The 15,197-nt window shown below is 44.4% G+C and overlaps 2 protein-coding genes across 5 annotated transcripts in view; one reads left to right on the top strand and one right to left on the bottom strand.

Moving 5' to 3' along the window:
- The window catches only part of PELI1 (pellino E3 ubiquitin protein ligase 1), a 1,042,993-nt gene that overhangs the window by 464,157 nt on the left and 563,639 nt on the right, over positions 1-15,197 (top strand). The window lies entirely within an intron of this gene.
- The window catches only part of AFTPH (aftiphilin), a 72,558-nt gene continuing 69,522 nt past the window's right edge, over positions 12,162-15,197 (bottom strand). For all 4 annotated transcript variants that reach the window (XM_066267240.1, XM_066267239.1, XM_066267238.1 and 1 more), the window contains one exon: positions 12,162-13,291. In XM_066267240.1, the coding sequence (XP_066123337.1) occupies positions 13,147-13,291 (145 nt within the window). In that variant the 3' untranslated portion in view covers positions 12,162-13,146. The remainder of the gene's footprint in view (positions 13,292-15,197) is intronic.

Genomic DNA, 15,197 nt, shown 5'->3' with positions numbered 1-15,197 from the left:
CTTTAGAAAGGTTATACTGTTTGCTATAGACAATGTTTGTGTCCCCCAAATTCATATGTTGAAATCCTAACCCCTAGGGTGGTGGTATTAGGAGATGGGACCTTTGGAAAGTACTGGTAATTTGGTCACAGTGGCAAAGCCTTCATGTATGGGGTTCATGCCCTTCTAAGAGACCCCAGAAAGCTCCCTCACCCCTCCTGCCATCTGAGGACACGGTGAGAAAACAGCTGTCTGTGAACCACGAAGCAGGACCTCACCAGAAACCAGCCAAGCTCTTGCCTTGATCTTGAACTTCCCAGCCTCCAGAACTGTGAGAAACACTTTTCTCTTGTTTACAAGCCTCCCAGTCTGGTATGTTTGTCAAAGCAGCCAGAAGGGACTAAGAAACACCCTATTAGAACTACAGGAGATAGAGGGACAAGCTAAATTATACCAGGAGGAAACAATCAGAAAAATCCAGAATGTGGGACATTCTACAAGACAACTGGCCTGGTCTCTTTAAAAAAAAAATCAAGGAAATGAAAACTAAAAGGATGGGGAAACTGTTCTAGATTAAAAGGAACGTGCAACCAATGGGACGCGTACTCCTTTTGCAGACCCTGGCTTGAGCAGACAAACTATAAAAGACATTTTAAGGACATTTGGGGGACTTTAATAGACTGGGTTTCAAAAATAATTCAGAAATTATTATGAATTTTCTTAGGTGTTGTAACAGGATTAGTGGAAGAATATCTTTTAATTTTGGATGTGAAGGTGTGTGTGTGTGGCAGGGAGGGGAGACATAATTTACTCTGAGATTGTTCAGCAAAGTGAATAAGTAAGTAAATAAATCCCAAGACATGGAAGGTTCACCATGGTCCAAGGAGAATGAGATGCCCCAAAAACACGGCCCACCTTCCTGGGCTCAGCCAGGCCCACGTGCTTGACAAACCCCCAGCGTGCACTACCTTAGTGACCAGGGGTGCGATGTGCACCAGCCGTGGGCACATGGTAGTGCTTAATCGAGGTTGGAGGAATAAATGGATAATCTCTGTGGAGTTCATTTCTGGCTGAGTACCCTCTCCCAACACATTTATATCCCACCCACTCCTCAAGCACATCACAGAACCATTAAAAACATGGGCTCATCCCAAGACATGGGCAGAGTGTCAACAAAGGTCACCTTTTATGAATGTGCCTCGGAGGGCCCTCTGAGATCTCCCTGAGTCATTGCAGGTACTGCTGCCATCTCCCCTTCCCGAGTGCTTTGGCATCTCCTGGAGGTCTGGTCACGGAGCTCAGTGACTCCTGTAGCCTCTTGGTTCAAGCCAGTAGTGGGTTGTTCATAACCACTCAATCATGAACACTGGCCTGCTGGTCCCTAATTATTTCACTGAATTGGGTGTTGCATCTACACAGCCTGTACCCGAAAAGGCTCCCAAGTCAGATGAGACATATTGTAGGCCCCCAATAAGATAATAATAATAACTCGGTGATAATAGTAATAAAATAGCTAACATTATTGAGCAGTTAGTATTTCTAAGTGTTTAATCCAAGGTTTCTCTTTAATTCTGTTAAGAAGCCTGTCTTGGGATTTTTTTTTTTTACGTTAATTCCTCTCTCCATGTTACAGACTGGTTCATAGTCTCACAGTCAGGAGGTGGCAGTGCCAGGACTCACACTCGTTGCTGCATTCCTGCTTTTCTCTCAGGAGCACGGTCAGGCCCGACCTGTGGCCCTGCAGGCTCAGGAGCCCTTTGCCTGGGGCCGGTGAGTGCTCCGGGACAGCTACATGGGAAAGCCAGGAGCCAGCATGGTGCTGAAGCTGCCACTCCAGTTACATCCTTTGTTCCATACCAAGCTCCAGGATGAAACGATTATCTAGAGTAAGAGCTCATGTCACGGCGGGATAGCTTAGTTGGTTAAAGTATCGTCCGAAAGCTCAGAGGTTATTGGTTCAATCCCTGGTCAAGACACATACAGGAACAGATCGATGTTCCTGTCTCTCTCTCTTTCTTTCTCTTCCTTTCTTTCTCCCTCTCTCTCTAAAATCAATAAAATAAACATTAAAAAAAAAAAGACTTTCCTAAAAAAAAGAAAATAAGAGTTCATACTTAAAAGAAATAAATAAGAGCTCATGCCTCCATCTCTCAACATCTTTCAGAAGCACAGCGCAAGACAACGGCAACTTGGGCGGAGGGACACGTGCTGTCGTGCAGAGCGGTGCCTGGGAGGACTCTCCCAGAGAGCAGCCCTGCGGAGGTGAGGACCGCGGTGCCGACCTGCCCTTCAGCTGGGAGAGGGCTTGCCGAGCTGGGCTAGACCGCCCTTTCTTGTTTTGCTTCTCTCTCTACCAATCTCCGGGGTGGTGGAGGGGGATATTAGATAAATACCAGTTGTCACCAGTGGGTTCTGCCCAAATTTTCTACCCCTGAATGCTTCCTTTCAGCAGGTATCTGGTGACCAGGGGCCCATGGGCTCGTCTGCCTCACAGATGTTAGGTTCCAGCCACAAAACCAAAAAAACCTAGGGTGGGAAAGAAGAGCCCAGATTTCACCGAAAATGAAGCTTTCCAGAGCTGCTGACTAAGGGTTTTTCCTTCCAAACATCTGAAACAGAAAACAGACTGTAAATTAAGAGGGAGTTACAAGATAGTAGCTGAAGGCAAACAGGCCTCCCCGTGTTCTGGGTTCTAGCTCTTGCCTCACTGACAGGACAGGCAGAAAGGAAGGGTGATTAAACAGGGTAGGGGGCAGGGTCCGGACTGGAATAGGGGTGCTGCCAGGACAAGTGTTAGGCCACTGGGCAAAGAGTTCAGTCCTCTTCTTTGAGCCAAGGGAGAGCGGTTTATTCTGATGAGAGGTGGAACGTTGGTCTGGGTCATTCCCTTGAGCCAGTAAATGAATGATTCCCACCCAGATCAAAGTTCAGTCTCTCAAAGCAGCTCAGCAAGAATAAGGTAAAACAGAGTGTAGCCCCACTCAGATGTGGGCTTCACCTGACCAGAGCATTAAGTGAGGAGTTGGACAGTCCTTGGACACACTTTTCTCCTCCCACTGAGTCAAAATACTAATTTCAGCAAAATGTCTCCAGCCAGCTGAGGTTTGAATTTAAGATGAAAGTACAGCCCATGGTGTGGCGATAATCCTGCTGGGTTTCGGGTCTTGAGGCCATGATGGGGAGCCAGTACCCAGAACCTCACAGTTAGAAGCAACCCCCACCCCTACCATACCTGTGGCACCTCGAGCCTCACCATGCAGTCCCGCTTTGGCTAACAGAAAAGAACGAAGGGTGGAGCAAGTGGGATGTTGAAAGCTGACATGTGACTAGGCAGGTTTCAACATGGAGCATGCCTTCAGGTTCCTTGTCGTGTCACGTGAGTTTAATGACTACCAGTGTGGCGTTTCCTTTCAGGAATATCAAGCTTTGTCTGAAGGTCTAAGAGTGTGGTTATCCGAGCCCCTCTGAGCCACATCGGCCTTGCTCAAGGACCGAGTAGCATGTCTACTGATTTCCCATGACCATCCACGCAGGGCAGCCCCGGGAAAATGGACAGGACAGTTCCAGGGTTGGGAGGCTCCTATAGAGCTGTGAGCTTTTCCAGGGGCTGCCTGGTGGTATGGGCTACAGAGCTGTGCCCCAGGAGTGGCCAAGGGTCCCCATATTTAGCTCCTACTTGCTGCTTTCACGAAGCAGGGATCTAGACAAACAACAATAACAACAACAAACAAACGGTTTTTGGAAAAATGGAAACCTCGTGGGGCTGGAATTGATGCTGGATTTGCTTTAGGGCTTGGAGAATTGAATCGGTCATTGAAAGACGAGGATATTTTTTGAAAAAATTCAGATGGGGCTTGAGATAGGGTTCACAATATTTTGGGCAAAGGCAAAGCACAGATTCTGGGAGGATTACTGCCCATTTCACAGAAGGGCTCATGTATAAACTGGGAGAGAGAGTCTGCCCTCGGCCAGGCACTGTGCCAGGGACCAGGGGGACAAACCTGATCCAGACACGGTGCACGCCCTCAGGGAGCCGCAGCCAGAGGGAGAAAGATGAGGGACTTGGTCATCAGAAAGCACGTCGATGGGTGCTATAATAGCCCTCATCACACCAGAGCTAATAGTCTGTAGTTAAGCGTTCAGCCCCTGGGATCAGACAGACCTGGGCTGCAGACTCTTCTGCTTCCTGGATGAGTGACCTTGAAGAAGTTACATAATGTGGCAAGTCTTGGTTTCCTCACCAGTAAACTGGAGACAAGTTCAGTTCAGGCACTTCTTAGGTTACCAGGAGGATTCAGAGAGAAGGTGGTAAAGCCAGCGTCTGGCACTAGAAGTGCTCCTGACAAATGTAAACTAGGCTTACTCGGAGAGGTTCACCAAGCACTCTGTGAGGCTGGAGAGCCGGCTGTGTCTGATGGGGGGTCCAGAAAGGTTCCCAGAGGAAGTGACATTGGCCGGACGGTGAGAGAGTGTTTCTGGAAGAGGTGGGAGCCTGGGCCACCCCCGGGCCGTTTAGCGAGGAGCTGGCCTTTCAGGTGGGAGTCCACACCAGAGGACTAAGAGCTCAGGTGCAGTGCAACATGCCAAGGCATTAAGTCCTTGTCCCAAAGGCGAAGGGGGCACTGTGAAGGATATTTAACTGAAAAAGGCGAAGGTCGGCACAGTGGAAGATGAGACAGGCAGGGAGGCAGGTGGGGGAGGGCAAATGTGGAGGCTGATACAGTCGTCATGGAGGGGTTATGGGGCCTGAACAGGGAGGAAATGGATATGAGGACAACTGATGGGACCCCTGAATCAATAGGATTAGGGGTGAGGAAGGGGAGCAGACCAAGAGCAAGTTTGGAGTCTGGGCAGTTAGTGCATACGGGGTATATCGAGGTCAGGGAGCATGGCAGGGATGTGGGCAGAGGGCAGGAAGGAAGGTAAGAACATGGCTGGGGTGCCCAGGCTTTGTTTTGGGAGTCTACATGATGTCTGGGTGGGGTGGCCAGGGCGCTGTCAGCATCAGTATGCAGAACCCCGGAGAGGGGTGAGGATGGGGCTCTCAAACAAGAACATTTATTATCTGTTTGAAGATGCAGCATAGAAAGTTCTGCATAGAAGACCAAAATAGCCCCTTTTCTGAGGCCAACACAGCACTGATGACACAAGACCTTCTTCTTACTCTTTGACCTTTGTGATCTTCTGTAACTCTAGTCACTGACCCTCTGGAGAGAGACAATGACACAGGAGAGAAGCATGAGCTTGGGTCAAAAGGCTGAGAGCCAAAAGAGCTAAAGTCACAGCTCATAATACCTTTCAGTGTATAGAGAAGGTGACTTGTTTTAGTCCCTAAATCCTGGTTTTGGAAAACTAAAAGAAGGGACCAGTTTTTGAAAAAGGTAAATTAAAAATAAAATAAAATAAAATATGTGAAGTGATATGAAATACTATATTCAGAGTTAGTCCAGGCTGAAAAAAATAAGCTAAAATGATGACTGACTTAAACATAAGAGCTGAATTAAGGGCAAGTTGAGTATTCTGGAGGTCAGCCTGACTTTTTTTTTTTTTTTTGTATTTTTCCGAAGCTGGAAACGGGGAGAGACAGTCAGACAGACTCCTGCATGCGCCCGACCGGGATCCACCTGGCACGCCCACCAGGGGCGATGCTCTGCCCACCAGGGGACGATGCTCTGCCCCTCTGGGGCGTCGCTTTGCCACGACCAGAGCCACTCTAGTGCCTGGGGCAGAGGCCAAGGAGCCATCCCCAGCGCCCAGGCCATCTTTGCTCCAATGGAGCCTTGGCTGCGGGAGGGGAAGAGAGAGACAGAGAGGAAGGAGGGGGGGGGGTGGAGAAGCAAATGGGCGCTTCTCCTATGTGCCCTGGCCGGGAATTGAACCCGGGTCCCCCGCATGCCAGGCTGACGCTCTACCACTGAGCCAACTGGCCAGGGCCCAGCCTGACTTTTTGATGATTGTCAGGAAGACAACCACATTCTTCTCCCCTCAGCCTTTTCTGTGCATCAGCAATGGTGGAGTACTGGATTCAGATGGACAAGGATCCAGACTACTTACTGAATGCTTACAGTGTGTCCGTGACAATATGGGTTCTCCTCATTTGATCTCCCATCTTGAGTAGATGTTACTTTATCTTCTATTTATTTTGTCACATTTCTGCTTCTTTTGGAGCAGGAGGTCAAAAAGTTTTAAGCTGAATGAGGTGTTGGGGATCATCTGTAGAAATGTTCAGGATGACCCATGAAATGCTGCAAGCGTAGTGTGACCGAATTCAGCAAGGCGATGCCTGTTTTTAGGAGTGGTGGGCAACATGGGGAAATATGGGTGTCGTTCTGTTGAGAAGCCATATGTCAAGTCTTCCCCAGGAGGGGAGTTGCAGAGCTTGTACTGGTCAACACTCCCATGACTTGGATCACAAAGGTTATTTATGAATCCGTAGATGACAAAGTTGAGGAAGGAGAGAGAGACTTTTTACTATAATAGATGGTGCAATTAAGATTTGATAAGACAGGCTGAAACAATTGTATAAAGCTAAGAAGATAAAGTTGTAAAAGGATAAATGTATACTTTTTATTTAAAAATATTTTTCAATTACGGTTTACATTCAGTATTATTTTGTATTAGTTTCAGGTGTACTGTGTAGTGGTTAATCATGTACTTTACAAATGCTCTCCCTGATATTTAAGTAGCCACCTGGCACCATACACAGTTATTACAATATTATTGACTATATTTCCTATGTTTACTTTATATCTGCACGACTATTTTGTAACTGCCAATCTGTACGTGTTAATCCCTTCACCTTTTCCACCCGGTCCCCCACACCCCTGCCTCTCTGGCAACCATCGGTCTTAGAACTCAGTTTTTAGATCTAAAAATTCAATGACACAAGTAGATGAAGAGATCTGGCTGGATGGCAGTGGTAAGGAATATGCTGTTTACACAAAAAATAAAGAGCCCACGCTGTTGCCATATGCAGCAATGCAGCATTAAGTCACATTTAAAATAAGTCTCAAATAAGATAAATACGAACCCCATGCTAACAATGAGGCAACACAACACCCGGTCTGGTTTGGGGAGCACACTAGGAGGAATTGGCAAACTGGACAATGTCCAGAGAAGAATGATGTAATGGGAAAGACCTGGAACCCATATCATCACGGGAGACCTGGTGGAAGAAGGGGACGGGCAACAGACAGTGGTCTTCAAATATTTAGGGAGAAGGGATTCAGTTACCTTGAACCAATGGCAGGTTATGGGGAAGCAGGTTTTCACTCAATGAAAGTCACTCAAAACAATCAGTGCTGGGTGAGGGGCAGCCTTGTGAGAATCTGAGCCCATATGAAGTCCTAAAATGTTCAGGCAGAGGCTGGACTGGCCGCTCATTCCAAGGGGAGAAGCAGGAGGATGTAAGTGAAAAGGCCAAGAGTCGGGGAAACTGGATTCAGGTCCTGTCTCTGGTCAGAGATGTGTGTGATGTTGTGGAAATCAATTTCCTTGTCTAGCCTTCACTCTCTCCAACTGGGAATTCTTTTTTATTTTATTTTTTGTGATACAGACAGAGAGACAGAGAGAAGGACAGATAGGGACAGATAGACAGGAAGGGAGAGAGAATGAGAAGCATCAATTTTTAATTGTGGCTCCTTAGTTGTTCATTGATTGCTTTCTGATATGTGCCTTGTCTGGGGGGCTACAGCAGAGTGAGTGACCCTTTGCTCAAGCCAGTGACCTTTGGACTCAAGCCAGTGATTATGGGGTCATGTCTACAAGCCCGCGCTCAAGCTGGCAGCCTCAGGGTTTCAAACCTGGGTCCTCTGCATCCCAGTCTGATGCTCTATCCACTGCACCACTGCCTGGGCAGGCTCCAGCTGAGAATTTTATCATCACTGGCTTTGAACTTTTTTGGTAGCAATAGAATCAACCCTTTTATCAACTGATATCTTCTGCAATCCCCCCTCCCCTTAATATGTAAGCCCAATGTGTTAATAATGCTGGACACCCCTTTATTGCAGGGCTGAGCCCTTCTGGATACAGAAGTAGGGCTTCTAGGAGTAGTTTGCAAAGCACTGGGCCAACCAGTCTTCCAGTCCTACCTTAGTTTCCAATTCTATAGACTCAAATCCTTCATTTACACGAGGTGTGGGAGATTTAAAATAGGAATTTTTCTGAGATCTTACAGCTGATTAGTGTCAGTTATAGTTAGAACATAGAGTTCCTAGTCTAATCCAGTGCTCCTTTACCCCACCAGGCTGTTCCCTTCCATCATGATTTATCTTAGAATTTGTTCCCCCTAAAGCAGGGGTCCCCAAACTATGGCCCGCGGGCTGCATGCGGCCCCCTGAGGCCATTTATCCGGCCCCCGCCGCACTTCTGGAAGGGGCACCTCTTTCATTGGTGGTCAGTGAGAGGAGCATAGTTCCCATTGAAATACTGGTCAGTTTGTTGATTTAAATTTACTTGTTCTTTATTTTAAATATTGTATTTATTTCAGTTTTGTCTTTTTACTTTAAAATATGTGCAGTGTGCATAGGGATTTGTTCATAGTTTTTTTTATAGTCCGGCCCTCCAACGGTCTGAGGCACAGTGAACTGGCCCCCTGTGAAAAAAGTTTGGGGACCCCTGCCCTAAAGTCTCAGTGCTGCCCTCTATAGATTTACCCCCGCCCCCACCCCGCTCCGGAAAAGCACCAGGAATGCCGCAGATCCGATCTGAAGCATTAATACAGCTGGGGCCATGATCCGGAATTCACTACTCTATGTATTCCTGTGACTCAATGAGGCACTGTTTGTATGGGCTGAGAAGTGAAAACCAGGTGTGGCCCTACCTCTGGTTGGCCTACAATCTATGTTCCCTACTTTTTCCTTATTACTAGACTCCTTTTTGAACCGCCACCCAGAATTAATGTACGCCCTACTTTCTTTTGCAGCTACATATGATGCTACAACTAAATTCTGGCCAATTAGACATAATGTGTATACTTTATGGAAAAGTGTCCTTCACGGGAGAGAGGAGATACCCTTCTTCCAAGATGACTGGAAGGCAAGCAATAGCCACCTTGGACCATAAGGTACAAACTATGTGCTGAGAAGAGTGAAAAACAGTAAGAGCTTCAGTCTCTGATGGTCTTATGAAGCCCTTTTACCAACCCGACTATTTCCTCCTGTTTTACAGGCAAGAGAAATAAGCTTCTATTGTATAAGCCACCATAACCATTTCACCGACTCTGTTGTTGACTGTAAGTTAGCATTATTTTAAACATCACTAAGAAAAAGAAACCACTGCCAAATAAATGGACACCCTAGCCAATTTTATGATACATCCCAATTTCAGAGTTCAAATGTGACAAAAGTGAGTCTTATTACACAGAATGGAGTATTTTGGGGTTTTGTTACAGCTAAACCCAATCCTGATTCAAGAAACATGAAGGAACAGAAATGACAAGTTATAAAGAAGAGTATACTCATGTAGAGGGAAGAACAAGTTTCGATATAAAAGAATGACTCATAAAAATAGTAGTGACACAGGACAACCTAGGGAAGTTTCTCTTATACTTCCCAGTCTGGCTTGGATTAACCACAGAGTTAAGTATGGCTATTTAGATCTGGCCATCCAGTGAGATGAGACTCTAGTGGTTGAGTGAGCTGGTTTTAAGATGTCAAGGACACAAAGCTGATTGCTAAACCAGCCTCTACTACGTGTGATTGGCTGTGAGGGTCGCTGACCGTTTGGTTTCTCCTCAGTTCTGCAGGGTCCTCCTGGTTGACTTTGAGAAAGACAGATGGATAGCTGATGACCAAGAGAAGCTAGCATCTGACAGGCTCTCCCTTAGCTGAGACCACAGGATGCTCTAGGCTCCTCCTGCAGCAGCCATTACGACTGCTTTCAGGGGTGACTGGGCCCTGGTCCAATACAAAAAAAAAACAAACTGAGCACTTCTGGTTCTCAAGACAGCCCCGACTTTAACCAATGACAATCCAATGTTAGTGTAACTGCTGTGATTAAAACATCCAAGGCTAATATGATAAACAAAAGGGAAATTTGGCTTATGTAAAAGTGGTTGTAAAATGAAACACCCATTCTGAGTCATTAAAGCAGCATTACTTCACAAAGAAGGTCCACTTGTTTTAAAATGATAATGCAATAACCTATTACTCCTTTCTATGAGTGTTTCTTAAATTTACCAGGATTCCTGGGGACTTCATAGATTTTGCTGACTCTCATTTATTATCTACTCATGTGACAAATTACTTGTTTTATTATTTAATATGTCACAACCCCACAGATTGGTAGTATCATTACCATTTTAGATAATATAGCCTGACCTGTGGTGGTGCAGTGGATAGAGCAACAACCTGGAATGCTGAGGTCGGTGGTTCACTTGGGCTTCAAGTGTCCGACAGTGGATAGTGGATTAAAAAGCTGTGGTACATATATACAATGGAATACTATGGGGCCATGAAAAAGAAGGAAATATTATTTTTTGCGACAACATGGATGGACCTGGAAACTATTATGTTAAGTGAAATAAGCCAGTCAGAGAAAGAAAAATATCATATCACCTGACTCATATGAGGAATCCAATGAACAATATGAATTGAGGAATGGAATAGAGACAGAGGCGTGATCAAAGGATCCAGAAGGGAAAGTGGACAGAGGGAAAGGGGATGACAGGGTGATAGTGTAAGGTTGGTGGATAATGGGGGATGGTCACTGGGGAACCCAGACCCGCGAACTTTGGCTAGGACTGCCCACAACCAAGCGCGCCAAAAGAAGCTTCGCAGGAACCCTTTGGAAAAAAGTGACCGTCTGCCAGCTAGTGAGATTTCACCACGTCATATTAGCTCGATTTCCCTACAGGGACCCTTTAAATATCTCCCACGCGGTTTAATCCTTGGGACTTCCCTGGCCTCCATCTTTCTTTGGGGCCAGGGAACCTCACCAGGCGGGATGCGCTGTACTCAATAAAGCCTTTTGTTATTCCACACTTGGTGGCTCTGGCCCATTCATTCCTTCTCAGCGGGGGAAAAATACCTTACAGATAGGATGGGACGAGAGCAGAAAAGCAGATCCTGGAGGGAAGGGGGGGTGTTACGGGGAGGGAGACAGGAGGGATGTACTGGGGAACACAGGTGACATTAGAATCTATGTAAACACAATAAATTTAAAAAAGTATAAAAAATAAAAATAAAACCTAGGGCTTGCCCAGTCAAGGCACATACAACAAGCAAGCAATGAACAACTAAAGTGAAGCAACTATGAGTTGATACTTCTCAATCTCCCCCTCCTTATAAAATCAATAATTAAAATCTTAAAAAACAAACAAAAAAAGGCAATATGGCTAAGGCTCAGAGAAGTTGCTTAGCTTCCTTATGGTAGCACAGCTAAAACTGGGCTCTCTAAACTTAGGTTGGTGAAGGTTGCCATTACAATTTAGTTGTAGTGTACTGAAAAAGCAACCATTAAGCTTCCATTACTGAAACATGTGAAGTTCCGCTAAGAATAATTTTATCCTTCCATTCAGGTCCCTGGGCACTGGGAATTGAATGCAGAATTGTGGACTATTCTAAGGGAATGACTCCTCAGAAAGAAAAAAAAAAGTTGGGGAAATGATGGGACTGGACAGGCTAGAAGATAAAGTATGGTCACTCCAGGCCATACTTACACTCAGGCAACTATTCCCCCGGCCCAGGCAGTAGCCTGGCAACACAGGCCTCTGTCGATGATGGAGGTGCACTGGAACACTCCCAGTGCACGGCAGATGAGTTGTTGGGCCTTTGGGGTGAGTGCCTGTTTCTAATGAAATAGATCGTATGACTTTGGGGAAAGCAATATTTAATATTTTAAAATTATTTTTTAGATTTTCTGCTTACCTTAATTTCATGCACATTATCTTCTTGGAAATAAAAAAATTCCCTACAAATTCCTATTTACCATTGCCAATTCTGATGAACATTATAATGAATCATGGGAATTTCTTTTATGATCTCGTGTTCTACATCAAAACACCTCAATTACTAAAAGGACTGATTCAATTCTTATGGGCCAGATTCGAATTCTTCCTGGTTTCAACAAAGTGGAAGCCCAACCAAATGGTTTCCTCTGGCCTGAAATATATTAAAACAGAATAAAACTTCATATCCAAATTTTTTTCTCCAGATACTAAAGTACAAAGACACCAGGCTAAATTTCTTTTAAATTTACTTTATTTTTGTATAAGCTAAAAGGAAATTTACACACTGAAATCTCAAAAGACCTTGGGCATGCACATTACCCTTGTTAGAGGTTCTTCTACAGGTCTCTCTTTTTTCCATAGGAATTTCCCCAAACATTTAAAACTCATAGTTTTTACTGTATATACAGCCTTAAACCATAGCAATCTATGATTATGTCATTTTACACTGTGCAAAATCCTCAAAAAATAGTGGTATGATAGAACAAAAAAAAATCAGTAACAAGTAAATTTCACTTTAAGACATTCTTATAATTTGGTCCTTCTCCAAAACAAACTGATTTAAAACAGACACAATCTCTTTAAATCCCTCCAATCAAGTTCTGACAATGATCCATACCCTATAACAAAGGAGCAATCGATGAAGTACTTCGCAAAAGGTCAAACAGCAATCTGCCAGATTGAAAAGATTAAAAAAGAGCACAAAAATGCTAACAAAAGCCAGGTCTGAAACAAATCCACCACACACCAAATTTAAAAAAATTTAACAATGACTTGGAGCTTATTTATGAGAGCAAAAGTAATACAACATACGATCTGAAAAATTAATAGGACATTCAATGCAATCTGAAAAGACTGAAGGGGATTTCACAGTCAGCAGATATTTGAGTTTTTAATTTTTTTTTTTATTTCAAAAGTTTTGTAAGAAGGACACCACCAGTGTATTTCACAAAGACATAAATGTATACACCCCAGCAACACAAAAAGAATGTGTCTTCAAAAATGTTCACCCCCAATTATTTACATTTTTTTCTAATATAAATTCAGGACTTCAGTATGTAAATAAATATACATTACTATGTATACCTTTCTAGTGTGGCTTACCAACAAATCAGCTGAACTTGTATTGTTTTAAAAATTACAGCAGGTATGCTTTTGATGGTAGGGAAGGGAATGGAGGAAAGGAAAAGCAACTGAAACTGTCCAATTGCTCTCAATGATCAGTCTGCTTTCTCTTGGGAGCTTGTGGAAGGTGTTAAGGTGGCTGGGAACATCAACACCTTGGCATGCATGAACGTTAAATCAGGCAGGCTTGCGATCACCTTGATGGCTTCTTCACTGAGGTGCTCTTCTCTTTTCGGTTTCCTATTGACAAATGAAAAAAGATAAGTGTGTTAATGTGACTCTGCTGTGGATCAAATGAGAGGAAACCCACTCTCAAGGTAGTCAGTTAGCAATCTATGGGCACTTGAGTTATCTTTTTGTTCCTAAACTTCATAACAGTTTTGTGCTGTGTGCTTCCTATGCCAGAAGCCAAGTGTCTTATGAAGATGATGCTTTATTTATGTATGTTCATGATTGCGAGGCATGCACACACATACTCACGTGTCCCTGTGTATAGCTCACAGCTTTATTTTTAAGGTGAGGAGCCACCACCCAGGCATACTTTCAAAATGCTACTAAGCAGAAATATAATTCAGAAGCCCTAATAATACTCCACTCAACTGGATTTCCCCCCAGTTCCCTGTGAAACTACCCAAATTACCTCAACATAAAACAAAGTAAGTCTGGCACAAGACCTTGTAATTCATTTTAACCTTAGGCACTCTTCACCTCCAATGGGGAATTCCAGGAGAGAAAGCCCTCAGTTCAAGAACACCCCGTCTCGGCCCCCCTGGGAGGCAGACAGCTGGTCCAGAGAAGCAGCATTAGGGCCAGCTGCTGATGGTGAAGATGTACACGGGCAGGGGACTCAGGAAGAGGGGAAATCTCAAAATACCTGTGGATTCTCTAGATGAAGTACATTTTACAATGGCCTCGGGTACTAGAAGTGAACAGCTTGGTGCCTAGCACAGATATAATGATCTCCTAGTGACCCTTGTCTTCCCAGCAGGTGAGCCACCGAAAATGTCAATAGAGCCTCAAATGTGGCTCAAATTGAGCACATGACTGTAATCCAACCTTTATTTTTCCCCAAGACCTTAAATATACTGTAAGAATAGCTGTAGTGATAAAAACATTAATTTTAGACCAAAGTTCATTTAAAATCATTGACTCTAAAAAGCCTGATTTCCTCTATGATAAAGAATAGTTGGGTCTGACAGGTGGTAGAACAGTAGATAGAACATCAACCTCGGACGTCAAGGTCCCAAGTTCAAAACCCAGAGGTTGCTGGCTTGAGTACGGGCTTATCAACATAACCCCGTGGTTGCTGGGTTGAGCCCCAAAGGTCACTGACATGAGCAAGGGAGCACTGGGTCGAATGGTAGACACCCCCCCCCCCCCCCCCCCGGTCAAGGCACATATGACAAGGAATCAATGAACAACTAAAGTGCTGCAACTATGAGTTGATGCTTCTCGTCTCTTTCCCTTCCCATTTGTTGGTCTATTTCTCTCTCTTGCAAAAAAAAAAAAAAAAAAAAAAAAGAATAGCTGGTACTGTTAGGTGTGACACAAGTTATTCCTTCCATTTAAATATTTTTTGTTTTGGGGACGAGTAGAGAAAGTCAGCAGATAACACCAGAAAGACAGATGCAGGCCTCCACTTTATACGTAAACTTTTCTGTTGTTACCACTTTTGATTTTAGCCTAAAATCAAAAGTTTTTACAGAATGACTGAAAATTAAGCAACAGACTTTTAGAACCAAAGTTCTTCAATGGGGCACAGGGGTCAGCTTCAGGCACACTGAAACCAGCAGTAGATCAACCAATACTGAACTATATTCAAGGGTTTCTCACCAGAATAAAATAGCACTCAATTAAAAAATATATTGTCTGATTTTAGAGCAAAAAGAAGGGGGAAAAAGGAGGAAAGGGAAAGGGAGGGAGGGAGGGAGGGAAGAGGAAGGAAGGAGGAAAGGAGAGAGAGAGACACAGGAACATCAATCTGTTCCTATTTGTGCCCTGATTGGGGATTGAACTGGTAACCTCTCTAGGCTTCGGGATGATGCTCGAAGCAACTGAGCTATCTGGTCAGAGCTCAATTTTTTTCTGATTAAAATTTATGCTTAATTGTACTTAAATGACGGAAAATCTATTAGGTGAATGTTTG

The sequence above is a fragment of the Saccopteryx bilineata genome, chromosome 3 (genome assembly GCF_036850765.1).
Source record: "Saccopteryx bilineata isolate mSacBil1 chromosome 3, mSacBil1_pri_phased_curated, whole genome shotgun sequence".
NCBI lineage: Eukaryota > Metazoa > Chordata > Mammalia > Chiroptera > Emballonuridae > Saccopteryx > Saccopteryx bilineata.
This window is presented reverse-complemented; position numbering and strand designations above follow the sequence as displayed.